Source organism: Microcaecilia unicolor, chromosome 2, assembly GCF_901765095.1.
Source record: "Microcaecilia unicolor chromosome 2, aMicUni1.1, whole genome shotgun sequence".
Taxonomy (NCBI): Eukaryota; Metazoa; Chordata; class Amphibia; order Gymnophiona; family Siphonopidae; genus Microcaecilia; species Microcaecilia unicolor.
The window spans coordinates 65,761,171-65,788,731 of record NC_044032.1 but is presented as its reverse complement, the minus strand read 5'-3'; the positions used below and the strand labels follow the sequence as shown (position 1 = coordinate 65,788,731).

Here is a 27,561-nt window from a genome sequence, read left to right as displayed (position 1 = left end):
TTTCAGCAAATAGGCCACACAATATCTAGAGAAATCATCCAAGAATATTAGCACAAATCTGTTATTTCCCAATGATGGGATATTAAACGGTCCACATAAGTCACTGTGTATTAAGTCCAGCACTTTATTACTCCTATTTCCTGTGTATGCAGGAAATGAGGGTCTCACACCTTTTTGAGTAACACAGTCTATGCATTTCTCCATTTTACCAGCATCTGCACTTATCTGAATGCCGGTGGCCAGTTGCTTACTGTAAAGATCCTGGATCACCTTAGAATCACGATGTCCCAGGCGGCGGTGCCAGATTTCCAGACTACATTTACCATCATTCTTCCTTACTTGCGCCATATGTGAGGCTTCACCTGAAATGTTCAGCTTATAAACATCATTATGCATAAAAGCTTCAGCATACACTTCATCATTTTTAGAGATTGTGCACTTACTGTTTTCAAAATGAATCGCAAATCCCTTCTTATCTAATGTAGATACACTAAGCATATTACAAACTGCTTGGGGAATATACAAGACATCACTTACAGGAATTTCTTTAACTTCATTAGACACTTTGCATTTTAAGAATCCAATACCTTTTGCTTGGATCTTAGCAGTCCCTGCGTTTGCAGTTTTAAGAATACCTTCCTCTGGACACATTTCCTGAAAGAAATCCTTACAATTGGTTAAATGGCATGTGCTCCCCGAATCCAAAATCCAAGTACTTTCATTTGAATTATTATTTACCATAGTCAAAGATTTTTCTGCCATTAGAAAACCCTTGTGTTTATCTTTGTCCTTCATACATTTCCTGGTTTGAAAATTCTTTAGTTCCATTGGCTTAGGTGAGCTAGAGGGAGTGTTTTGTGTTTCCTTACACCATTTAGATACATGTCCCTCCTTTCCACATGAGTAGCAAATCAGCTTGCCCTTGGGTGGAGTTTTCCCATAGCTCCGCCTTCCTCTGTTCTTTGCCAAGAAATTTGTTTCATTTCTCTCTGACTTGCTTTGAGAACACATCTCCTCAGAATCATTTATTATGCATTCCTGCCTTAGTTTTGATGTTGTCTGTTCAAAAGATTGCCCTTCAATGGCCTCATTTACAGACCTAAAAACATCAAACTTCTTTGATAGTGAGGTAAAAAGAAATGCTCTTTTCAATGCATCACACATGGGAATTCCAGAAAGTTCTAGCTTTTGAAATGAAGACATAAGATGCATAATGTGATCATTACATTTACTTTTATCCCTTAATTTGGTTTCATTCAACTCTGCCAGCCAAATTGGTTGCTGCTTTGCATATGTAGTTGCATACATAGTTCTCAGTTTATATAAAATGTCCTTTGGTGTATCTTTTCCCTCCACTAATATGGCTTGTTTCTCTGAGAGAGCTTCCAAAAGCATGCACTTCACATAATAGTTTGCATTGTCCCATTCAGCCATATTTTCAGCTGTTCTGTCTTGGTCTAAGCATATATCTAATCTTTTTGCTCGAAGGAAACATATGAATCTTAATTCCCACTGCTGATAATTAAACTCAGTTAATCTAGGCACCTTGAGAGAATAGAAAAATGGTGAATTTCCTCCCTCAGCCATTTTCTTAGCCTTCTGTCTGCTGTGTGGGGGAGAGAGAGACAGACTGAATCTTTCCTTTAAAACTTAAGAGAAAAAATGTGGCCTTTTTTTCTGCCTGGTAATATTTCTCTTCTTTTTCAATTCCTGGACCCTGGGCCCATAACCCTTTTGTTGGATTATTTGTAGTAAATAATTAGCAGATTTTAGTACACACAGCTTCAGCTTTAGAAATGTTAATTTCTTTCTTCATCTCTCTCTCATTCACCCCTGAATAATTCACTGCTGAGTCACTTTAAAGTTGAAGTAACAAAACATCTGTTTACTCACAGTTTGTAGTTAGATTATAATCAGACAGGCTTATATATACATATTACTATACATTTGTATTATCAGCTCCTTCCATGTGCTTAGATGGTAATGGATGCTCACACCACCATAGATCCTCTCAGGTTAGGAGAGATCATGAGCTCCATGTGCTCCATGTGCTGCATGTGCTGCATCTAACCCCCACAGGAAGTTACATAGCTGTGTGACCTCTCTAAGTAATTCACATCAGAGGTCACAGAGTAATCACAGAGAAATAATAGGTGACAGGCAATGCATGTAAAATACAATACATTCCAACAGTGTCATTAGGTTGAATATGGTTGGTGAGAGGGGGGATCCCTGTGGAACTCCGCATTCAGGTGTCCATGTAGCTGATGTAATCAAGTTTGATGTCACTTGATATGAGCGTGTGGTTAGGAAGCCCTTAAACCAATTTAGAACGTTGCCTCCGAGTCTGAAGTATTCGAGGATGTGTAATAAGATTCCATGGTCGACCATGTCAAATGCGCTTGGCATGTCAAATTGTAACAGTAGTATGTTGTTGCCATTTGCTATCAATTGTTTGAATTTGGTCAGGAGCGTAACTAGTACGGTTTCAGTGCTGTGATTAGAGCAAAATCCTGACTGAGAATCATGTAGTATTGAGAACTTGTATAGATATTCTGTCAGTTGTTTGGTCACCACTCCTTCTGTTATTTTGGTGATTAAGGGAATAGATGCTACTGGTCTGTAGTTCGTTAGTTTATTAGCATTTTTCTTTGCGTCCTTGGGAATGGGGGTAAGTAGGATGTTACCTTTCTCCCATGGGAAGAGGCCATTTTGTAACATGAAGTTCATATGATTTGTTAGGTCCGTTATAAAGTGTTGAGGGGCTGACTTCATGAGGTTGTTTGAGCATATGTCTAGTTTGCAGTGAGATTTGGCGAATTTTTTAAGTGTTTGTGAAACAAGGTCTTCTGGTAGTGTAGTAAATTCAGTCCAGATCCTGTCTGCTGGGTAGACTCCAGGGTCTAGTTCCAGGCACTCTAGGAGTGTATTGTATTCGATTGGGCTGACAGGTATTTTGAGTCGCAGTTGTATAATTTTCTCCTTAAAGTATTTCGCCAGGTCGTCAGCTCCAGGTGTGTCTTTGTTGTTGTTAGTGACTGGAGTGGTGTCTAATAGTTTATTCACAAGTTGGAAGAGTTTGTGTGTGTCTTTGTAATTTGGTCTGATTTCAGTTTTGTAGTATTGTCTTTTGGTTTGTCTTATGGTATATTTGTATTTCCTTTGGAGTTGCTTCCAAGCGTTAAGAGCGGGTTCGTCTTTCTTTTTATTCCATGCACGTTCTAGTTTCCTGACTTGTGTTTTGAGTTTTTTCAATTCTTCGTTGAACCATGGTATTGAGTTTTTTCTGTGCGATGTTCTGGTTTGGATTGGAGCAATGTTGTCTAGTATCGATTTGCATCTATTGTCCCATTGTGATAGGAACTGAATTGTGTCTGTCTTTATTGTCCATCCGTCAGTATAGATCTGTTGCCAGAATGTAACCGGATCGATTTTTCCTCTTGTGGTATAAGTTCTTAGTGGTTGTTTGCTAGGTATGTCTTTCATTCTCCATTGGAGGGTGATATGTGCTTTGTGATGGTCTGACCACAGTATGGGTGACCGTTTAGTGTTGGTTAGTATAAAGTTTGCATCATGGTCAAAATTGTGTGTTATGATGTCTAATGTGTGTCCTTTTTTGTGTGTTGGTTGTGTGTTTGAACCTTGTAGATCCCATAATTGTAGGAACTCGTTGAAGTCTCGGGTGCTTGTTATGGTGAGATCTTCCAGATGTAGGTTGATATCTCCTATTATTATGAGGTTGGAGGAAGTGATACAGGTGTTCGAGATGAAGTCCATAAAGTGTGTTTGGCTATCTCGCCAGTTACCTGGTGGTCTGTAAAGTATAACTGCGTTAAGATGTTCCTGCAGATTTGGGTGGCTGATTCTTGTGGAAGCAATTTCGAATTGTGGCAGTATGGATTCAGCTGTGTTTATGACATTGAACTCAGCTTTGTATATTATGGCTATTCCTCCTCCTCTTTTCCCGTTTCTTGTCCAGTGTGTAATTTTGTATCCTGGTGGGCATAATTCTAGGATTATAGGATCTTGGAGGTTATGGACCCAGGTTTCAGTGATGAATAGGAAGTCAAGGTTGTCGGCAGCGATCCAGTCTGTTATGGTCTCTGTTTTGGTTACTGCTGATCTTGCGTTTGCATATCCTATTTGGATTAAGTGAGCACCTATTTAAATCTACCATTATCAAGTTTATTTGGAGAACAAAAGCACCATGTATTAGTATGACAAAGCTCACCTTAGACAAATTTCAAGGAGGGTTAAATGTGCCAGACAGGGTATATAATATAGCAGCTCTTGTTAGATGGATACATGAGACCTATACTGGTAGGGACAGATTCTTCGGGGGTGGGTGTTTTGGTGGAGCTCCTCTTTCGCACTTATTAACCTTATTCATGGTCAGGGAGATGCCACACCCACATCCAAGCAAAGAACACGCTTCTTGGTATCTTTCCGCCAGGCATGGAGGTGGTGGCGGCGGCGGCATAGACGGAGCCAAAGCCTGCAGGCATCCCCGCTTCTATTTTTGGAGGGCATTGTGAATTTCCCAGCTGGCAGGGGATATTCCATCTTCAGGAGATGGGCAGAAAGGTTTGGCAATACATTTACGGATCTTCTTTCAGTGGGGGATAGGAACTTCCCATCCTTTGATCAAGTTCAAGCCACATGGCTCTTGCCTCGCATGTACTTTTTCTCATATTTTCAAGTAATCACTATCGGGGAACATTGCAGAGAGAGTATGGGGATGCCTTGGACTTTGGGAAGTTGGACTCCTTGTTTCATCAGACACCGGCGCCTTTAAACACTTTAGCTTTTTATTCTAAAACTCTTAAATCTTCTGTCGCCATGGGGGGATGCTAAAGTTGCAAGATCAGTGCAACAGAGAATTGGGAACACATTATACCGCGCATCATCAGTTCATGGACTTTTTTTTTTTTACATTGTTTGAATTTACTAAATCAGTGGCATTACAGTACATCTCTAGAGCCAGAGGAGGTCAGTGTAGACTATGGGAGGATGAAACTTGCATTAAATTTAAACACAGCCTCTGGGAACTCTGGTACATACATTTTTAGAATGTGATACTCTGTGTATATGGCAGGAGGTGTAGCACAGGCTGGAGCAAACAGTACAGGGAACTCCAAATTGGGATTATGGTACTTTGCTGCTGGTCTCCCAGCTTCCAAACTGAGTACAGGGATTCTCAGACCTGCAAAGACTGTTTATATATAATGCTTTGCTACTGGTTAAACGCTGATTTTGTCCTACTGGACTTCAGAGGACCCGCCTCCCTTGCGGCAGTGGATAGGTATGAGGGAGTGGGCCCAGCTAGAGATTCACACTTATAAGCAATTCACCCACGTTGATAGGAGGAGATGATATGGCTTTATGGCACTCCTTGTTAGATTTCTCCCTAAAACCAATTGACCTGGAAGTGTGGGGGGGGGGAGATGACATTGGATGTATAGAAGAATCACTGAGTGTAAGAAGAATGGTGTGCCTGGTTAGAGTGAGAGTGTGAGTGATTTGTGGAAGGGACTTTAAAATTGATTTTCAATGGTTGGTATAAACGTGATCCAGTACCTCTTTGAGTTTTTCTTAGCATACAGCAAAGGGTGACGGATACAGTTCATTGTCCTGTTTGGGAAACTGGAGATGCATCTCAACTGTTACATGTTGTAATGTACTACTGAAAGACGCAAGCATACTTTGTGACTGGTGTTGACAATTACGGTTTGTACTGACCATTGCACATAAAGTATTAAAATTAAAAATGCGGAGAAGGCGTTTGACTGGCTTTGTTCATTTCCTATGGTGGATTCTTGAGAGGGTGGGCTTGGGTGACAATTTTTGCAAGTGGATTAAAAGTTTTTCTTTTCAGCCTAGGGCCCAGGTGAGGGAGAATGGGGGTTATTTGGCAACGTTTGACTTTGCACGTGGCACCAGACAAGGATGTCCTCTCCCCCCCCCCCTTATTATTTGCATTGTGTATTGAACCTTTGGATTAGAGTTAATCCAGAAGTTTGGGGCTTCCAGCTAGGTGAGGGAATTGTGCATAAGTTGGCATTATTTACTGACTAGTAAAGAAGGCCCGTTTCTGAGAGCAATGAAACGGGCGCTAGCAAGGTTCCCGGCTCCCTGCCTCCCTCTGCCACGTTGAAGCTGCCTGCCTCCCTCCCTCCATCGTGCACGCTGCCTGCCTCCGTCCCTACCTCTGTCGTTGAAGCTTGCTCGCAATCTCCCTCATTGTCCTGTTCAGGCTGGCTTGCATCTTCGATTTCTCCCTAGTGTCACTTTTGTTTTGTGACGCGGGGGCGGGCTGATGTAACTACTCTGGGTGCTGCAGGTTTTTCGCATTCGCGTTGTTTGTGACGTGACGTTGTTTTGGGCGTCGCGATTTGTTGATTGTATTTGCTCTGCCCTCAACGTCATCACGTTGGACGCGAGGGCGAGGCAACCGCTCATGGGCAAATTCTGGTTTCACCACCATGCATTAGAACGTTGGAACTTGTGGAGGCTTCATTAGAATGTTGGGGTTGCGAATTATGTGCGGAAGGGGCGTGGCTGAGGGCGGGTCTATGAGTCAGAGTGAGTGGTGCATGAGTGACAGTGAGTGGTAGTGCAGGGCTTTAGTGTTTCCCTGCCACAGAGTGAGCTTCAGAATGTTGGAGGTGAGAATTATTTATATAGATGATATTTTGATATGTTGATCATCCACATTTATCCTTTCCAGTGATACTGAAGGAGCTTGGGGAATATGTGAAAAGGGCAAGTTTTAAAGTGAATTTAGATAAAACCGAGATATTGGGGGTCACATTAGAAGCTGGAGAGGAAGCTCTCTTGCAGGAGAGTTTTCCTTTTTAAATGGGTGAAAACTCGTATACAATATTTAGGTATTCATGTCCCTAGAAATCTTTCACAACTTTATTCCCTTAATAGTAACCCTCTCATTAAGAGTCTTCAAGAAAGGGGTATTTCAGGTGTTGCAAGGGGATTTTTCCAAGTTTATGTGGGGAGGAGTTCCTCTAGACTGGTAAAAAAGGTGTTATGGCAAAGTCAGAATGAGGAGGTAAGGCAGGCCTTTATGGTACTATTGGGCAGGCAACTTATGCAATTGTGGGAATGGGAGGGAAATCTCCTAACAAAAGTGGAATTGTGATTAAACAAGAAGGTTTTTCTACTATACCCTTAGGTGGTTTATTATGGCTATCCCAGATGTCTCTAGAGTATAAACAAAGATTTAGTCCTTTTTTTGAGACATCTAATGAGATTATGGAAGAGGGTAAAGAAGAGTTTGGAGATAGCGAGCTAGAGCTAGTCTTTGGCTTCATTTAGATACAAACCAGGTTTTCAGGCAGGGCGTGACACTGGGGTATTTTTTCGTTGGGAGGAGAAAGGACTAACATGTTTTTGTCAATTACTGGATGTGGGAGAGCTTGTTTCTTTTACAGATCTGAAAATACTTATGGGTTATCTGAAGGGGATGTATTCGCTTATCTTCATGTTAAACATCATATGATGGGGCAAGGGTGGCTTCAATCTGACCCTGATAAGACTGAGCATTTTGAAAATTTATGGTGGGGGATGACTGGTCAAGACCTCTCGCTGTTGTTTTAGAGTTTTTTTCTGGGCTAATCTTTTAAAAGGTTTGGATTTATGGATCAGTAGGATCTGGGTATGGAAATTACACAGAGTGAATGGAAACAAGTATTTAAGGAAGTCCAAAAATTGTATATTGATTAAGGAACATACATAGAAGGTGATTACCCGTTGGTATTATTCACCTGTGAAATTAAAAACTGTGTTCCCTAACACTGCTACAGATATATGCTGGAGGTTTCTGCAGGCTAAGGGTACATTTTACCACATATGATGGGAATGTGGGCTTATTCAACAATATTGGACACATATTGGACTCAGGTGGTGTTGGTGTTGGGGCTGACCTGTTCTAAGGCCTGCTTGTTGGGGCTGAACAGTACAGTGGGTTACCACAGGCAGGTTAGACTCAAATGACTTTGGCAACAGCTAAAAGTGTAATTGAAGCACATTGGAAACAAAACTTCTGGACGCACTGATTGGGATCGGCTGAAGCGAGTGGCTCATCTTCGAGATTTGGCCATTTTGACTGATCGGCTCAGAGGTTGCTATGATCCGACCATGGAGAAGTGGACACACTTGGCTTTGTTATTCCCAGCATCTGATGCAATAGTTTATAGGATGAAGTGGGGGGTGGATTTTACAGCTTCTGTACTTCTTGGGTACACGGAGCGTACAATTTATTATTTCTATATATTTGCGACGACCAGTAAGTTTTACCCTTGGTTCCCTTGTTTCATAACACTTCTATTTATATGATACTCTGATTATTCACATACAGTACTTCAAATGTTTGCATTTCGGCCACAGAGTAACTTTTGTAGACATAATTTAACATATCACTTAATACCGTTTTTAGACATTATTTATTGTGACCATTTATATCCCACATAATCCCACCAAGGCAGGCTCTATGTGGCTTACAACGTTGGAGGAAGAGAACAATACAATCAGTCATATGCAAGATGGAGTAGAGAGGGGGTCAACAGGGGAGAGGAATGAGGGAATGCAGGAGATCAAGCAGGAGTGGAGTAAGAACGAGTACAGAGGTAAGTCTTTAGAGATTTCTTGAAAAGGCTGTGTTCTGCTGTCTCTTTTAACGTTGATGGAAGAGCGTTCCAGAAACGGGGGCATGTGTAGCTGAACGACGAGGCAAAGAGCAGCTTATATCTCAAGTTCCTGCAGTTAGGAAAGTAGAGAGTCAGATACGTGCGGGAGGACTTCACGGAATTCCTGGGCGGGAGGTCGATAAGACTAATCATGTAGGTTGGGGCCTCCCCGTAGACAATCTTGTGAACAAGAACACAGACTTTGAATTCAATTCTTTCTTTGATCGGGAGCCAGTGGAGCTTTTCCCGGAGGGGCTTCGCTGCCTCAAACCGCATTTGCCAAATAGAAGATGTGCCGCTGTGTTCTGCACAGTCTGAAGTTTCTTAAGGAAGTGCTCCTTGCAACCAGTATAACTCCCATTTCAATAGTCAAAGTGGCTTAAGACGAGTGAGTGGATTAGCATCCTGAGTAGGTCAAAAGGTAGATACTGCTTAATATGCTTAAGGTACCTCATGGAAAGGAACATGCGCTTCGTGACGACCAAGACTTGGAGCTCAAGGGTCAGATGGGGGTCCAGAATGACCCCAAGGAGTCTCATACTGGCAGCGACAGGAATGGAGATGTTCTGCGCAGTGACCGACGCCGGGATAGATTTGTTAAACTGGGAGGAGAGTATGAGGCACTGCGTTTTTTCCTGGTTGAGTTTGATATTTTTACTTACAACCATAGTTATATTATATATTAAATTGACCTGTTTTACATTGGGTTATCTGTAATAGAGTCACTTATAAATTGACACCATATGAGATCTCCCTTATATCAAATATTGTTTGGCATTCTTCTACTGCTTTGAATTATTACTTTGGAAAATCCAGAGAGGCTTCACATACAATATATATTAATTTTTGTTATACCTTTTGTTAGATTTTTCAGATGGATGACATTATTTGATCTAAGAAGTATTTGTTTCTCTATTTTCACATATGTATCATGTATCTTTTAAATATTCATGTTTCTAAGACGTCTTCATTATTAAATTGAGAGACTTTGTCAAAGTTTCTTTCATTTATTTAATTTGAACCTTATTTTACATTATGTTGTATACTTGTACATATTTTTTATTTGTATTTTAATAAACTCCTGATGCAGGCCTCATCGGCTGAACACAGCTCTGTTGAGTCTCGATTCTCCTTTAATAAACTGTTTTATCAACTGGAGCATTGTCCACCTTTTCTTGAGTCTTCGCTGTTTTGCTACATAGGCCTTACTGAGGTGACATCAACACTTTAATTTAATTTTAGTTTGTCATATCATCAGACATGGTTTTAGAATATTTTGGAGAATCTGATGTTGAATTGTTCCATAGATGTGTATGTGGTTTAGTGCTGGTAAGTGCTTGAAATGGATGGAAATAGCAGTGTTTAATAATTGATAACATTTTTAAGTAGTATACATTGGTTAATATATGTTTTGAGCCTTGAACGTATCCATCCATAGTTTGATTCACATTTATCCTTAATTTCTAGTAATAAATTGGTTAAATAGCCACATTTAAATTTTTTCTTTGTAAATGTCACATGATCATCTTACCATTTAAGATCTACAGGAAGGTTATTCCTTAACTGCGGTGCCTTTCCTGATTGCCTGCTCATGAGGAGTTTAACATAGGAATAGTCATACAGAGTCAAACCAATGGTCCATCTATCCCAGGATCCTGTTTCCAACAGTGGCCAGTCCAGGTTAAGTACCTGCAGAAACCCAATATCTGTGGGAGATGAAACGGTTAAATCAGTAACCATCTTCTTGTGGCTATGACCCAATGATTGCAGCCAAATAAAATTGTGTGCCGTTTCCCCCCCTCCTTGAGCAAGGCAGGACTTAATTGCAGCATCTAAAAGTCTTCTCCCTATTTCTTCCTTGTCCTGCAAGGACCTCCTTGTCTGGGTAAGAGCTACGGGGTCCTCAGCGCAGAAGTGAGAGCTGTCCCAGACAGTACCTGTCAGGGAAGATGACTGGAGGTTCCAGTTCATCTGCCGCCTTCCCTGACGAGCACTATCTGGTGCAGTTCTCCCTTCTGTGCCGAGGACCCTGTAGCAGTGAGCAGGTAAGGTCCCTGCTCTCCCTTAGACACATTCTCTTTTCCCTGGTCTCCTTTTGGGGGGGGGGGGGGGGGTAAAACAAAAGAAAATTTCCAAGGGAAACAACTGGACATTTTATTATGTGATTCATGGGCAACAATACTGATTATTATCTATTTATTTCTTCCCCAGGGATACACATCTTTTTGGAATGACTGTATCTCATCTGGTTTACGTGGCTGTATGTTGATTGAACTGGCACTAAGAGGTCGTTTGCAACTAGAGTCTTGTGGTATGAGGCGTAAAGGCCTATTAACAAGAAAGGTAAGAGGAAAGGAATAGGTCTTTAGATTGGTGGGGGGGACTCAAGGGCTAGATATACTTAAAGGATTTTTTTTCAAGTTTGTGTTTTGTTTAGGTATTGCGTAGATTCCCTGAAGATATGAGAGACTTGTTTTCTAGATTATATATTTTGATGAATGACTTTACTACCAGTGTCACTTTAGATCTGGGACTATAGATTTCATGAATCAGGTGAAATGGTAGAGATCTGGTATTGTTCTCTGAGGACAAGCGGGCATAATTTATTTTCCGCACTTGATATACCGCAAGAGATTCCTGAGGTGACTATGCAGTTTACAATTTCTATTATAGGTACTTTGCAGGGTCCCTAATGAGCTCACAATCTAAGTTATATATTGTACCTGGGGCAATGGAGGGCTAAGTGACTTGCCCAGGATCTCCTGGCGCTGCAGAGGGAATTGATCCTGTTCCTCATGATCTCAACCCACTGCCTACCATCAGGCAACAGCGGGAATCGAACCCGGTTCCCCAGGTCCGCAACCCGCTGAACTAACCATTAGGCCACTCCGTATTATTGTCACATGTGGGTGACGTCATCCATGGAGCCTGGTGAGGACACTGCCTAGTGCACTGTCACTTTAAATCTTTGAAGCAGTGTTCCCACCGCACATACATAGGTACCTTCCCGTCTGTTGCTCAAGCGTGGCTCCAGCAGTCTATCATTTTCTGCAGAGCTTTTGCCTTTCTGGTGCTTTCCCTTTTTTGGGATATTTTTCTATATTGATTTGTTCAATTTATTCCTTTTTTCAGTTTTAATTTTTTGGGGCCTCTGAGCCTTTCTTTTGCCTAGGAAGCATTGACCATTTTTGGGTACGCGACTACATGAGCTCCCTGGGCCATAGAGTCTTTTGACATTGCAGGCCATTTTTCCTCCATGTCAATTAGGGTGCCGAGTGGCTTTAAGAAGTGTACTTAATGCAATAGGACTATTTCATGCACAGACCCTCATAACTGGTGTGTTCAGTGCTTAGATCCAGAGCACCAGGACATACAGTGTAGCCTCTGCCTACATATGCAAGTGAGAACCCTTAAAGCCCACAGAGTCCAGCATGAAAAGCTTTTTGGTTCCGCATCTGCATTGAGTATGGTAGGGGACTCAGCACTCGACGCGGAACCTGCATCAGCATCGACATTGGGTGTACTGATGCAACATTGAGATGGTCCGACCTTGGACTGGTACAGTGAACATGTAAGGACTCTACATCCTTGTTGTCATTGGTGCTGTGTACATTGAGGGACCTGCAGCATAAAAAGCCTAAGAAGCATTGCCACACGACATCTTCGATGCACAGGAAGCATCAGTGCCGCAGTGACCGCTATCCTTTTCTCCAACTTATTTTTCATAGAGAGCCATTGAGGTCTTCAAGGTCTCCTATGCCTGCACAGGCTATAACTCAGGCTGTGTTCACACTGCTTTCTCAGGTGGTACCAACACATATTCTAAATGAAGAAATCCGGGCTGTGCTTAAGGAGGAACTTTCAGAGCTGCTGCATTCACAGTCTATACAGGCTTGCAAGGTGCTTGCGCCAGCCTTAGCCCAGCCCATTGATACATTGGAGAAACATTCATAGGAGAGGTCCCGCACACTGGCTCAATTCCAACCGTTGAGGGCAGCACAAATCCGACTGACACATGCGTCAGCAGAGGAATTTTCTCTAACCTTGGAGACTCATCTGCCTCAATGCAGAGCCAATGCTCTAGTTAACAGGGTCTTTCACATACTTCCTAGGAACAGCACTTTGAAGAGTCAGACTCGGATCTCTTCTGGAAGACTGATTAGGACCCAAAGGACCTCTCTGCTGTGGAGTCCTATGGCATCCCATCTGATCCTTCTCTGCCACCTGAGAGACGTAGGTCTCCCCCAGAAAGTATATCATTTCCTGGCTTTGTCCATGAGATGACTCAAGCCATACCTCAAATTAGAGAGCTGAGGAATCTCGTTCAGTACTGTTTGAGGTCTAGATTATGACTCTCCTCCTAAAGAAGAAATCACAATTCCACTTTTTCATACAATTTACTTAAAATTTCTAATACAGAGTATGCTTTCCTTTGTAGAATTCCTTCCTTCTGAGAAGGCTAATGAGTTCCATAAGCTTCACAGGAAACTTCTGGACTGTCGTAAATATCTGGCAAGGCAAGCCTTTGATGCCTTTGATATCTCTTCATGCATTTTTGCCTTAGGAGTAGCAATGCAACGTCTCTCCAGGTCAGGGCTCTGACCTTGAATGCTATCCAGGAGCATCTAGTGAATGTCGTGGAAAAAACCTAGTTTAGTGACAAATACAGATAATATAAAAACTCTGTCTAGGCCACAGATGTCTACTATCTCTTAGAGGATTTCAGTGCTCCAATTACTATATGTCTAAGCGCTATTACACTCCTACTCCACCTCAAAGGAACCCCAACGCTCACATCCAAGACAGCAGCAGGGTCAAAAATCCCAGACACCCTCTTAGTCTAAACAACAACCCAGTTTTTGACTCCTTCCTAGAGAACATTGCCACCATACAGTTGTTTGTGCCAAGGGATCTACCGGTCGGAAAGAAACTCATTCTTTTTCAATAGAGGTGACCTCTCATAACCTCTGACCATTGGGTGCTACGCACCATACAGCACCAATACGCTCTGTGTTGGGAGCAAAAAGATCTCCCGACCATCTATTGAGAGTCTCATTTGAACTCCCGCTAAATGACACTACTTCTAAAGGAGCTCTCAATCTTCCTCCAGCAGCAGAATGCAAATGAGTCAATTCCTCTTCCGGACAGGAGTTGAGGATTCTATTCCAGATACGTTCTCATGCCAAAAAAGACAGGGGTAATACGACCAATTAGACTTAAAAGAAATTTCTACTTACAAAAATTTTGCACGGTTTCCCTGGGATCCACAAAACTTAAACAAGTTTCTACTCAAGAAAAATATTGCATGGTATCCTTCGGATCACTTTTTGCTCTCTAAATCTCAAGGAAGCTTACACGTATATACCTATTCTCCCTGCGCACAGAAGGTTCCTCTGCTTCCCCTGTGGGACTCTGCGTTATCAGTACAAGGTCTTAACATTTGGCTTGGCTTCAGTTCATTGAGTCTTCATAAAGTGCATGAAAGTGGTAGCTGCAACACTTAGGAGATGGGGCATACACATCTTCCCCTACCTAGACAACTGTTAATCAAGGCATCATCCTGGGAGTCGGCACACACCTCGTTTATCCGCCATCAGGCTCCTAGAACTCCTCGAGTTTGTGATTGCTTATCCCAAATCACATCTTCAACCAGTTCAGACCTTAGACTTTTTAAGGGTCCTCCTCGATACTACTTGGGGATGGGCCTTCTTTCCTCAACCAAGGGGAAACAATGTACTACATCTCTCTACTCAGGTGTTCAGATCTACTCAAGTATCTGCTGATCAGATGCTCCGCCTACTCGGTTACATGGCCCAACTCTACTTCAGCATTCCTCAGTGACTGCTGTCCTCTCAGTGATCCCAAACCACGGGATTACTCTTGGCCCATATTCAAGTCGCTTGACAGCTACACCGCTGTATAGTGGTCGATGGTGTCCCAGAATCTCACCTGGGGTCTTTGAGTGGAGGAGTAGCCTAGTGGTTAGTGCAGCAGACTTTGATCCTGGGGAACTGGGTTTGATCCCCACTGCAGCTGTTTGTGACTCTGGGCAAATCACTTGAACATCCATTGCCCTAGGTACAAATAAGTATATACTATGTAAACCGCTTTGAATGTAGTTGCAAAAACCACAGAAAGACAGTATATCAAGTCCCTTTCCCTTTCAGCCCGGTCCTCATCACAGATATTCCATGGTAGGTTGGGGGTGCTCACCTTGATGGTCTCCATGCACAGGGTTCTTGGAATTGTGATTGGTCTAGAACGCTCTCAGAACCTTCCAAGACCGCATCCTTGTTCAGGTAATGCTCGGTCACACAGACAATCAAGGAGGAATAGGTTCTTACCACCTCTGTTACCAACCAATCCAGATATGGATTTGGGCAGCTTGTTGAAACATCTCATGACTGGTCCCTCAGCACCTCTGTAGTTTGTTGAATATTTCAGCAGTGGGGAACCCCAGCAATAGACCTATTTGGTTCTCCACAGAACAAGCAGCTTCCCCACTTTCATTCCAGGGTACATACTCTCATCTATATAGCCCCAGATACCGCCTTAACTCCAGTGGGAAACAGACATTCTATATGCCTTTCCCCCACTACCGCTCATAGTTCTCAAACTACTTCAAGACCAAGGCACCATGATTCTTATTGCTCCCTACTGGCCATGTCAAATCTAGGAACAGAGGACCATTAAGGTTAAATCCTTTTTCAACCCCAATAACACAGAACTCGATTATTTGATATTGGAGTTTACAGTTTTTTGAGGAGAGTCGAACCAGTCAGCCCATTTCAATGATTTAATGCTACACTGTGAATCCAAGGTCCGTTGAGAGCGACAGTAAGAGTGTTTCATATTTTCCTGGAGGCAGTTGGCTAGTTCAAAATGTAAACATCCATAAGGGACTCCTGAGGCAGGCCAGTTTGGCCAAAACACGGCTCGTGTCGAGACCTGGATGTTTTAATAAATTTGTATTTATTTTTTTTAAACATCGACAGAGACTTTTCTTGTCACCTTCACTGTGTTTTGTTCATGCTTGCGTTTAGAAGGCTTATTTTCTTCTGTTTCTGTGGGCTTTGTTTTCCGCAGATTTTTTAAAGTTTCCATTCTTTGCCATCACCTCGGGAACAGCACACACTCCACTGCCAGATGCTTTGTTTGAAGCAGATAGATTTTTGTTTGCGTGATGACTATACAAGATGTTTAGACCATTGGTGTTAAGCATATTTATTTTAAGTGCTGGGCCCTTGCCCTTGAGCCTGCTTTAAAATAGGGTCAGACACTTTTAACACAAAACCCTGGAGAAAAACACTCAAAACCTATACAGACAACTTAACACACCATAACAGCCCTAACCCACACATGAAAAGACAGCTGTCTTGAGCAGGGACTGTCCTTCCCCATGCTAAACTTGTACAGCGCTGCGTAACCCTAGCAGCGCTATAGAAATGCTAAGTAGTAGTAGTGCAGTAAATATTACACTGTGCCTTAGATCACCAGTATACTTGCTACTAGGAAACTGGAGCAAGCTGGAGTGTTACACATTCTGGTCCAAGAAAACAAGAAGGCAGATGATCCGCAAAATCCAATGTGGAAGCAAACAAAAGAGCAGATCACTAGGTGGTATTAATAAGACTTTATTGGAGAAAAAATCACCCGACACAGACTGTGTTTCGCCCACAAGGGCTGCGTCAGGGGCTCTAAAATAACAAACAGTAATAAAATAAATGAATCAACAACATATATAACACCACTCATAATACCCTGTTTCCCCGAAAGTAAGACATCCCCCGAAAATAAGACCTAGTAGAGGATTTCCTGAATTGCTAGATATAAGGCCTCCCCCGAAAGTAAGACCTAGCAAATTTTTGTTTGAAAGCGGGGCCGCCGAGAGCCGGACAAGGCCGCCCCCGGGCGGCCCCCCCACCACCCACCCTTCATCGCTCCCGGAATTAACCGTAAACGCCTCCTTTCACCTTCGCAGCAAGCAGCAGCAGGGCAGACCTCTCCTTCCTTCCGTGCCCCACCCTCGCAGACGTTACATGAGGCGAGGGCGGGACACGGAAGGAAGGAGTGGCCTGCCCTGCTGCTGCTTGCTGCGAAGGTGAAAGGAGGCGTTTAAGGTTAGTTCCGGGAGCGACGGCGGGCGGGCCAACCCCGATCCAACCCAATGTTTCCCCGAAAAATAAGACAGCACCTGAAAATAAGACCTAGTGCATTTTGGGGGGCAAAAATTAATATAAGACAGTGTCTTATTTTCGGGGAAACACGGTATATATAGAAAAATAAATAAAGAACTTAAGAAAGAAAGTTAAGAAAAAAGTAATTAAGAAAAAAGAAAGAAGTACATAGGATACCATGACATGTGCAATAACAGAATCTCAAATAAATACATCTAAATATTCACTACAAAAATACATACTCATAATTAAAAAAATAAGAAATACAAATTATAGGAAGACTACTCAAAACAATAATCCTTCTAGTAAAATGATCACATATTCAAATTGTATATCCATAAATATAAAAGACAGCCTAATGACCATATACAAGCGATCATATACTACAGCATAGCGCAATAAAAATATCAAAATTACAACATATAATAAAAGATATTGGACATTCTTCTAAACTAGTATAGAAGACAGTAACGTTATCCATAAATATAAAGGACAGCCTAATAAACGTATACAAGTGATCATGTACTACAGCATATCGCAATAAAAGTATCACATTTTAAACAAATTTTAACAAATAATAAAATATGTTGGATATTGTTCTAATCTAATATAGAAGACAGTGACATGAGAGGAAAAATAATTAATCTAAAAGTATGAAAAAGTATATAATGTATAATGACTCACTTCAGTTGCCTTGTGGGCAAAACACAGTCTGTGTCGGGTGATTTTTTTCTCCAATAAAGTCTTATTAATACCACCTAGTGATCTGCTCTTTTGTTTGCTTCCGTGTTACACATTCTGACACAGACACTACATGCCAGCAGAATCTATCTCAGTTGCAGAACATGGACAGACCCTGGACCTCTGAGTGGACTCAGGAGCAACTCGGCTGGAAGCGCCCCTCAGGTTGGACTCCAGCTGAACCCAGAGCATGGGATTTCTAAGACTCCTCCTTTCAGTGACAGCTTCAGGAGTATCCCGCAAAGCTGCATTCAAGACAAGTTTGTGGTGGTTTTCGAAGAGCATGGTAGAAGGGTCAATGGCACGAGCTCAAGCTGTCAGACACGCTTTCTCTCTGCTGCTGCTTCAGGAGTTTTCTTCAAACCAGGATCAGACAACAGTTTACCACGATACTTATGAAGTGTCATGAAAGGATCAAGAACAATGACTAAGCTGGAACCAAACTTTGAACTGGAACTAGGAGCTAAACCTGGGCGGTGACCCAGTTTGCCAACAGGAGAAAAAGTCATAGGCTGGAAACCCAGCTGGTAGGATGATCTTGCCGAGCTCATGGCCTTTGCAATCTGTCATGGACCCACGTGAGCCCTAACAGCACACCAAGGCCATGGGTAAAGCAGGGAAGCCAAAAGGGTAAAGCAAGGCAGAAGTGCTTAACTGCACACACACTAGCCTGGACCTTTGGCGTAGCAAAGGCAAAGCCCACAGGCACTTAAAAAGACCATCACCAGCTGAGGCTCAGCTGCAGTAATCTCAATGCAAGTAAGGGTGCTGCTTAGGTACAAACAAGCCAAGCAAGTCTGGCAGACCGGAAAATCCGGACCGGACTGGCCTCTGGAACAATTTTAGAAAACAGCAACAGATAATCTAAAGCAGTCACCGGTACTGGCCACCAGAGGGCGAGGCGAGCACAGACCAAGAAAACAGTCACAATCGTGACAACTGTTTCCTGCCGTTGGCCTTGCGTTGGCTCCCAAGGTTTTCACAAAATGTCTAGCAGTAGTTGCAGCTTCATTATGCAGACAGAGGCTCTGTGTGTTTTCCTATCTGGATGGTTGGTTGGTGAACAGCACATCGAAGGAAGGCACTAAGGAGTCTATGCAGAGAACTATTTGGGTACTAGAGCTACTAGGGTTCGTTCTTCATAATGGTTCCCCTGCTTACCTTGCTTTCCAAGTGATCCTCTATGCACCCTCTTGTACTTTTCGCTTGCTGAAAGAGAATAGATTGGTACTCCCACATCCTTCAAAAGCTAGATGGGAATCCACTAGATCCAGTGCATTCTATTTCACCTCACCGGAATTATGGAACACATTACTGCAACACCTTTGGCTCGAAACATCCTATATGTCTTTTTGTGCTTTATTATTAAAAACCCACCCACCTTTTCCAACAGGCTTTTGCTGTCTAGGAATGGTTGGATTCTGCAAGGAGAGACCATGGTTGTTTAATACTTTCTGTGTATTTGATTTTATCTGAAAGGCTGAAGCGGCTAGGGATCTTCAGCTTGGAGAAAAGACGGCTGAGGGGGAGATATGATAGAGGTCTATAAAATAATGAATGGAGTGGAACGGGTAGACTTTAATCGTTTGTTTACTCTTTCCAAAAATACTAGGACTAGGAATCATGCAGTGAAGCTACAAAGTAGTCAATTTAAAACGAATCAGAGAAAATTTTTCGTCACTCAACGTGTAATTAAACTAAGGAATTTGTTGCCAGAGAATGTGGTAAAGGTGATTAGCTTAGCGGGGTTTTAAAAAGTTTTGGACGACTTCCTAAAGGAAAAGTCCATAGACCATTATTAAAATGACTTGGTGAAAATCCACTGCTTATTTCTGGGATAAGCAGCATAAAATGTATTGAACTTTTTTGGGATCTTGCCAGGTATTTGTGGCCTTGATTGTCCTCTGTTGGAAACAGGATGCTGGCCTTGATGGACCTTTGGTCTGTCCCAGTGTGGCAATACTTAAGTACTTTTGTACTGCTACAGCCTTAGAGCACACAACAGACTAGCGTCGGATGCATTCCTTCTCCATTGGGGCAATGGTCTTCTGTATGCATATCCTCCCATTCGTTTAATTGGGAATATGCTGAAACTTAAGCAAGACTGGGGAACAATGATCCTATTCGCCCCATATTGGCCCAGACAGATTTAGTTCCCTCTTCTTTTGGAGTTATTCTCCAAAGAACCTTGGAGATTGGAGTGTTTTCCGACCCTCACAACGTAGTCTCTGGCCCTCAGTCTGTATGAGGGCTTAGATTCTGCTAATATGTGTTATTCTTTCAAATGGAAGAGGTTTGCCATCTGGTGTGAGGGCAAGGCCCTAGGTTCTTTCTTGCCCTACACAGACTCTGCTTGAATACCTTCTACACCTCTCCGAGTCTGGCCTTAAGACCAAGTCTGTAAGGGTTCACCTCAGGGCAATTAGTGGGCACCATCACCGTGTAGAAGGTAGGCCCATCTTTGGATAACCCGTAGTTGTTCATGAGTGGCTTGCTGTTACCAAACCACCTCCATCAAACCTCCACCTGTGTCATGGGACCTTAGTGTCATTCTTACCCAGCTGATGAAAGTTCCTTCAGCTCGTAGGGTCAGTGAGCTTCAGGCCCTAGTAGTGGATCCATCTTACAGTTCTCTGTACGTACCCGAAGTTCTTGCCTGAGATAGTGTCAGCGTTTCATTAAAATTAGTCTGTCATCTTTCCAACATTCTTTCCCAAACCTCATCCCCATCCTCGTTAAAGTGCACTTCACACTTTGGACTTGCAAGCGAGCATCGGCTTTTTACCTGGAGCAGACTAGGCCCTATAGACACTCCACACAACTTTTTATTTCTTTGGATCCCAACAGGATGGGGGTGCCCAAGCTGCTCATGTCAAGGCTCACAATGTCTGAGCCATGGAGGCGTCAGTAGCCCACTTGAGATCGGCCTCTATTGAAGAGACTTGCAAGGCTGCAACCACTGTTCCCTGTAAGCTAAGCAGGAGGCTTCTATTGCATTGCTGCTGTTGCGTATGGGAGGTGGAGGGGCAGTGCTTCAAAATTATGCTTTCAACTGCTAGGGACAGGCAGGTTCCCTGCAGTTCTGCAGGGCTTGCTTGCTTCTCTCTCACTATTGCAAATCTGAGAGTGAAAGAGCACCACCCACTGTAAGGACTTTAGGTGGAGGACTGTCCCTCAGCTTAGAGGGAACAGTGGCTGCAACCTGGTCCACCCATTCACATCCCACTTTTGCCGTGACCAAAACACCCAATGCGACAGTCCTGCAGAATTTGCGGTCTAGAATCCAATTCCACCCTCCTAGGCCCGTTTTATTCAGTTCTAGGTTACACTCTCACAACCAGTATGTGTTAATTTCAGGTTACTTGACTTCTTTGACCTCGCCATTGCGAGTTCCTAACGGATGTTTTCCGTTAGCCTGGTAGCTAGGGATTTCCATATGTGAGAATTATCTGACCTGCTTGTCTTCTTAGAGAGTGAAGTTACTTACTTGTAGCAGGTATTCTCCGAGGACAGCAGGCCACTTACTCTTATGTACCATCCCACCTCCCCTTTGAGTTGTCTCATTTAGCTATATTATTGTACTAACTGGTCCCGTGCTGTGAATTGGGTGGGAAGACACCCATGCATGTGCTGTGGGAGGCTGCCTCAAGCTTTTAAAGATACAGTTCACTGGGCAGTGTTTCCACGCTGGGTGCCGTGGATACATCACCCACATGTGAAAATAAGAGGCCTGCTGTCCTTAGAGTACCAAATAACTTTGTTTTACACTTTGTGAATGTGATACCCGATTATAAACTTGTTTTGGCAGGCTTCTTCAGAAAGGCATGCATTACCTCCAGGGAGGTAGATTTGGCACTTAAGTTGCAAAGAAAATATGGGTGAGAATGAGTAGGTATAAATGCTGACTGTAACGGTGTCACAGTATACATATATTGCTATTATTGAATAATTGTATACCACATTTAGTCGTATCTCATTTTTATACAGAGGCAACCCTAATGCCTTATCTAAAATTATTATTTATGAACTTCTTGTTTTGCATATAAGTCCACTATCTATGCATGCAAACTGCACCTGATGTTTCTAAAATTACCTCCTAAATGTATTAATGTAATCTATATGTGATCTTATGAATGAGTTCTATTTTACTTTTTCCTAGGTAATTTGCAAATCTGATGCACCAACAGGGGATGTTCTGCTCGATGAAGCTCTAAAGCACGTTAAGGAGACTCAGCCTCCTGAAACTGTACAGAACTGGATTGAGCTACTCAGTGGTGAGAGATCAAACTTACTTGTAGAAGTTTTTGCTGTATTCTCCAAATTTATTCAGTTTTAGTGTAAGTGCTTTTATTATCCATGACATTATAAAGCAGGTCTCTTACATGATAAATTAAATTCCTTTCCTTGGGGAAAAAGACTGTAGAAAACAGTTGAAAACGAAAACATAGGATAACTTGTTTTCCATATTCATCTCATCCCCCAGCATATTTTGTTTTGATTTTTACAACAGAAGCTAAGATAAAGACTTTGGCACAGTTCAAAACTAGTATTCTTGCAAAGATTAAAAACTTTGCAAGGGCACTGCTTAAACAATTTCAAACATAATTAAGGTGTAAAACTTGAAAGTGGTTAAATGAGGTACTGTTTTTCATTGGTGTGTACTGCTTTGACAGGGAGCCACCCCTTTCTAAGAAAGTTAAGGAGCATTTGTAATTTCTTAGATTTCAGAGTTTTCCAATCAGTAGTGCAGAGCCTGCTGATGTGTCAACTTCAACTTGACCATAGTAATGTTCTTTTCTTAGTCTGGTTCCATTGTTATGAACAAATGAGTTTATCACCTCCTACCAGCAGATGGAGGTAGAGAAAACTGAATTCTACCAGTGACATTGCCACATAAGCTGTGGTGCTCCCTGGAGCAATCTAGTATTTTTCTCTACTTTCCAGCAAGTGGTAGGTTGGTTGTTGGTGCTCCCATGGGCGTAGCTTGACTGTTTCATTTGGGAGGGCAAAGGATGGGACGGGGCATATTAGCATAAATTAATATGCTAATATGAAGGAAGGAAGGAAGGAAGGGAGAAAGCTGGCTTTTTTGCGAGTAACCATAATGAATATGTATGAGATATCTCATACATATTTATTATGGTTATTCCAAAAAAAGCCAGCTCTTTCTCCCTTCCTTCCTTCCTTCCTTCCTTCCTTCTTTCCTCCTTATCCAGAACTCCCTCTTCCTCTCCAGTAGTATTTCCCCACCCCCATGCCAATGTAGACCTTAGAAATGCATAAGCTCTCTATATGTAGATCCTTCAAGAGGTAGTGTGTCATGATTTAGGCTCTACACCCTTTCTGATGTTTTGGTGCCACCTCAGTAAGGCCAACACACAATCTCTTCACTGCAAAACACTATACACAGACTTGTGCAAAAACACACTCATAACCTTACCAAACCATAACAGCACCAATTCCAAGGACAGGACGAGCGACAACCTTATGCGTGGAAAGGCAGCACTGTAATTACACCAGGCTCTAAAACACCAATACACTACCTAGTGACCAAAAACAAAAAGGGCTGCAAATACTACACACTAGCAGAATATTGCACCTTGATCACACAAGACACAATATATATGACACAAGGAACTAGAAATAAAAAAAAAAATTTGAAGGCAAAATACTGAACTGGAAAGTTACCTCAAGAAGTCTGACTCAGCATGCAGCAATACTAGAAAAATTGAAACTTAGATTCAAAATATCACAGATGCACATTTCCAAAAGCTGACATATTCCAGTTAATAAATTCTGAATAAAATACTTTTTTCTACCTTTGTTGTCTGACCATTTAGTTTTTCTATTCGCTTTGGTCCCAGTGTCTTCTGTTTTATGCAGTGTCTTCTTTCCATTTGATATTTTTCTCTCACCATGTCCACCATCCTCCTGTGTCCTTATGCGTCCTGTCTACCATCTGTAGCCCTGTCCCTATCCTTCCTCTAGTTTCAGATCTACCCTAAGTGTTCCAATCCAACCCTTAAATTTAGCAGTTTGCCCTCTATCCATATCCAGCATTTCTCCTCACTCCCCTCCCCTCCATCCATGTGTATCTTCTTCCTTTGTGTTTCCTTCCCGCCATCCTTTCCAACATTTCTCTTTTCTTTCTTCCCTGCCCTCCCCTCCATCCATGTGCATCTCCTTCCTGACTTCCCTCCCCGCCATCCACCCATATACAGCAAATTTCCTCTCTCCCCTGCCCCCATTCATCCATCTATGTCCAGCAATTCTCCTTTCTCCCCTGCCCTGCCCTCCATCCATCCATGTCCAGCAACTCTCCATTCTCCCCTGCCCTCTCCTCCATCCATCCATGTCCAGCAACTCTCCATTCTCCCCTGCCCCCTCCATCCATCCATGTCCAGCAATTCTCCTCTTTCCACTGCCCTCTCCATCCATCCATGTCCAGCAACTCTCCATTCTCCCCTGCCCTCTCCTCCATCCATCCATGTCCAGCAACTCTCCATTCTCCCCTGCCCCCTCCATCCATCCATGTCCAGCAATTCTCCTCTTTCCACTGCCCTCTCCATCCATCCATGTCCAGCAACTCTCCATTCTCCCCTGCCCTCTCCATCCATCCATCCATGTCCAGCAACTCTCTCCATACCTGACTTATGTCACGGTCTGGAGTGTGTTTGAATTCTGGTTCAGGAAACGATCCCTATCTCCCTAGAAGGCTGAGGTTCCTGATGTATTGAGTTTTCTGCAGCAGGGCCTGGAACAGAGACTGGCCTTGAGCTCCCTGAGAGTCCAGCTTTTGGGGGGAGATGAAGGGCATCTCTCTGGCTTTGCATAGAGAGGTGCAACATAAATAGATTTATCTTACCTTTATCATCTGGTTATTTTACTTTTCTATTTGTCTCGCTCTCTGGTTCTGCTTCCCTGTGCTCTTGTTTCCCGGGCCTCCTATCTAGTCACATTTTTTTTCTCTTCCTTTACTTCCTGCCCTATATCCATGTTTCACATTCTGCTTTTCTTCCATTTTTCTTCCTCCTCAAATCTATCCAGTTTCCATCTCCTCCCTTCCACAGGGCACCATCTATTCCTTCCTCGCTTTCCTCCCCTCCCCTCTATGGGCACCATCTTGCTTCCCACATTCAACCCCTCTGGAGATAGGATGCTTTGGTCTGAGTCAGTCCTACCCCCACCCCCCCTTTACAGTGCATGATTTTGACCATATGAGATCTTGTCTCTTTAAAAAAAAAAAAAACCTGGAACCAACAACTTGAATTCCAGATTCATGCAGGATATATAACAATAATTGATAGTCAGCCAAGTCAAAGGCCACTAGTAAGATAAAATTGTATTATGAAAGAACATCACCTTTAGTGATACGAGTTGATTTGCATTGTTCTCTGAGGACAAGCAGGCTTGCTTATTCTCACAAGTGGGTAGATGCCAATCCGCGTCGCCCGGTCCAGCATAAAAACTAGAGCTTTAAGCGTAAGCTGTGCTCCAGCATTCATGTGCGAGTGCCTTCCCCTTGTTCACTGGCTGTAGACAATTCTGAGTGACCTTTGTATTTTGGCTCTGTTTGTGTATGCAGCTTTTTGTTCTACTTTTCATATAATTAAAAAAAAAAAAAAAAGCATACCTGACTCAACATCCAGTTGCCAAGAGCAGTCAGTAGGGCCATCACTGTTTCTATACTGAACCTTTATCGGAACCCAGATTGGGAGATATGAAGTACCTGAAATTACTCTGAGTAAGAGTCCAGTTGACCGGTAACCTATCTATATATATAAAAGGCACCACCAATGTTCTAATGAAGCCTCATTTCCGTTTTGCATGGTGGTGTAGATATCCGGTTTCACGAATCACAGGCAGGAGTAAGGAGTAGGGAAACATAGCCAGCAAGCTTTGATCTGCTCCTCTCCTGCCCGGGTTGCTCCCCTCCCCCCCCTGCTCTATTGTCAGGGCATGGCTGAGGATCTGAAAGCGCAAGCTCCAATCTGCTGCTCTCCTGCTGACTCTGTTGCTCGGCCTGCTCCCCTTCAACCCCCCCCCCCCCCCCCCCCCCCCGCTTCCTCTCAGTTGCTGTGTCAGAGAAAATGAGTGCAGGGAAGGTCAACCACTCCCTCCCTTTGCATTTAAAGCAACACCAGGGACTTGCATCTCTGCCTCTCTCTGCTTATTGTCTCCCTTCGCTGGAGAACTAGCATTAAATAGCCCTTGCGAGTGGAAATCGAAACACACACACACGGCCGCATGGAGAGGGGGGGAGCAGCGGCGGCGACTTGGTGAGGGCAAGGGGGACAGTGGCAGCACAGACATCGTGGGGGGGGGGAGCGGTGCTAGCGCCCGTTTCATTCCTCTCTGAAACGGGCCTTTCACACTAGTCCTTCCATAATTTTTTATCAGAAGGGGAATCGAGACAACTGGGACCATAACTGGTAACATTGGAAACGTCCCCCTTTTTATTCTTCAGTATAGGTGTCAAAACAATTTTGCCTCCAAAGGGAGGAAAACTGCCAAATGATTATCCAGTCTGAGATAATAACAAAAAGAAATGATGGGGAAATTAATTTCATCAAATAAACTGGACAAGAGTCTAAAACAGTTAGATTTGGTATATCTGAGTAGTAGAAACAAACAGGAGACAGTTTACTGCAGGAGCAGAACAGGCAACCAAACAGCAGCAGCGATCCAAGGAAGGACAAACACTGCAGGAGTTTATCCAAATATCAACTTTAATGGAAACAAGACCCAACCTGGCCAAGGTTTGGAAAAACTTTCGTCAGGAGTCACATAGGTTTCCACAATACATTCACAGATTTAATGCATGCACTGCAATACCTGCATAGAAGAAACCTCTGGTCCATTTCCAAAAGTCAGTATCCATCAAGTCTTGGTTCTTCAAATATAGAGCTAACTCAGTTGATCTAGGGAATATGGTCTCATTAGTAGATATCAGACATCATTCAGCAGAAAATCTAAGAAGTTATATAATTTCTTAGGATTTAAACAATCCGACCAACTCATTTAAAATAGTATTCTTTTCTACTAACAGCCTATTTTAATTTATAGTTTAGTTGCTATTCTCCAGTCATTCTTATTGGCCTTGGAAGGGGGTTTTCTCCATTTCCTCTCTAATTTCTGACTTAAACACTTCAGAAGAAGTAGCTCAGAAGCAGGGGTGTAGCTACGGGTGGGCCTGGATGGGCCCAGGCCCACCCAATTTCAGCTCAGGCCCGCCTGGCCGCCCGCCCACCCACCCAAGCGCATACACACTGCAGCAGAGACGGTACCCGCTCTGGCTCATCTGATCGCTGAGCTCCAGACTCGCAGCGGCGAACTGGTGCAGGTGGCGCCAGTAAAAGCATAAAGCAGCCAGGCTCTTCGACTCCGTCCTTCGCTTCCCTGCCCTCCCAGCGTCCCGCCTTCCTCTGATGTCATTTCCTTTCGGGTGGGCGGGACGCACTGAGAGGGCAGGGAAGCGAAGGACGGAGTCGAAGAGCCTGGCTGCTTTATGCTTTTACTGGCGCCACCTGCACCAGTTCGCCGCTGCGACTAGAGAAGGAGGGAAGGAACTGGAAGCTATTTAGAAAATCTCTACTCCCCCGCACAGCCGTCGCAGTTCACTCAAATCACAGGAAGCAAACCTGTGAGCTGCTGCCTGCATCCACGTTGTCGTTCTTTATTGTTGGTGAGCAGAGGGAAGGATGGGATTGGGAGGGGTGGTGAGTACAGAGTATGGGGAATGGGTGACTAATGAAGTGGGTGAAAGATGGGGGAGGAATTTAGGAGACTGGATAAGGGAGAGACAGAGGGGGGAATGGGAGTGCTGGAGAGGGAATGAGAGGGAGATGGTCAAAGGGGAGAGAGGAGCATCGATGGACATGGATGGGAGGACAGAGCCCAGGGACAGAGGAGAAATTGCTGGACATGGAGGGGAGGGCAGGGGA

General features: G+C 43.3%; 1 protein-coding gene across 1 annotated transcript in view; it reads left to right on the top strand.

Moving 5' to 3' along the window:
• Nucleotides 1-27,561, top strand: part of GOLPH3 (golgi phosphoprotein 3) — a 63,898-nt gene that overhangs the window by 22,803 nt on the left and 13,534 nt on the right. Inside the window, exons 2-3 of the mRNA XM_030193001.1 lie at nt 10,911-11,042; nt 21,777-21,891. Coding sequence (XP_030048861.1) covers nt 10,911-11,042; nt 21,777-21,891 — 247 coding nt within the window. The remainder of the gene's footprint in view (nt 1-10,910; nt 11,043-21,776; nt 21,892-27,561) is intronic.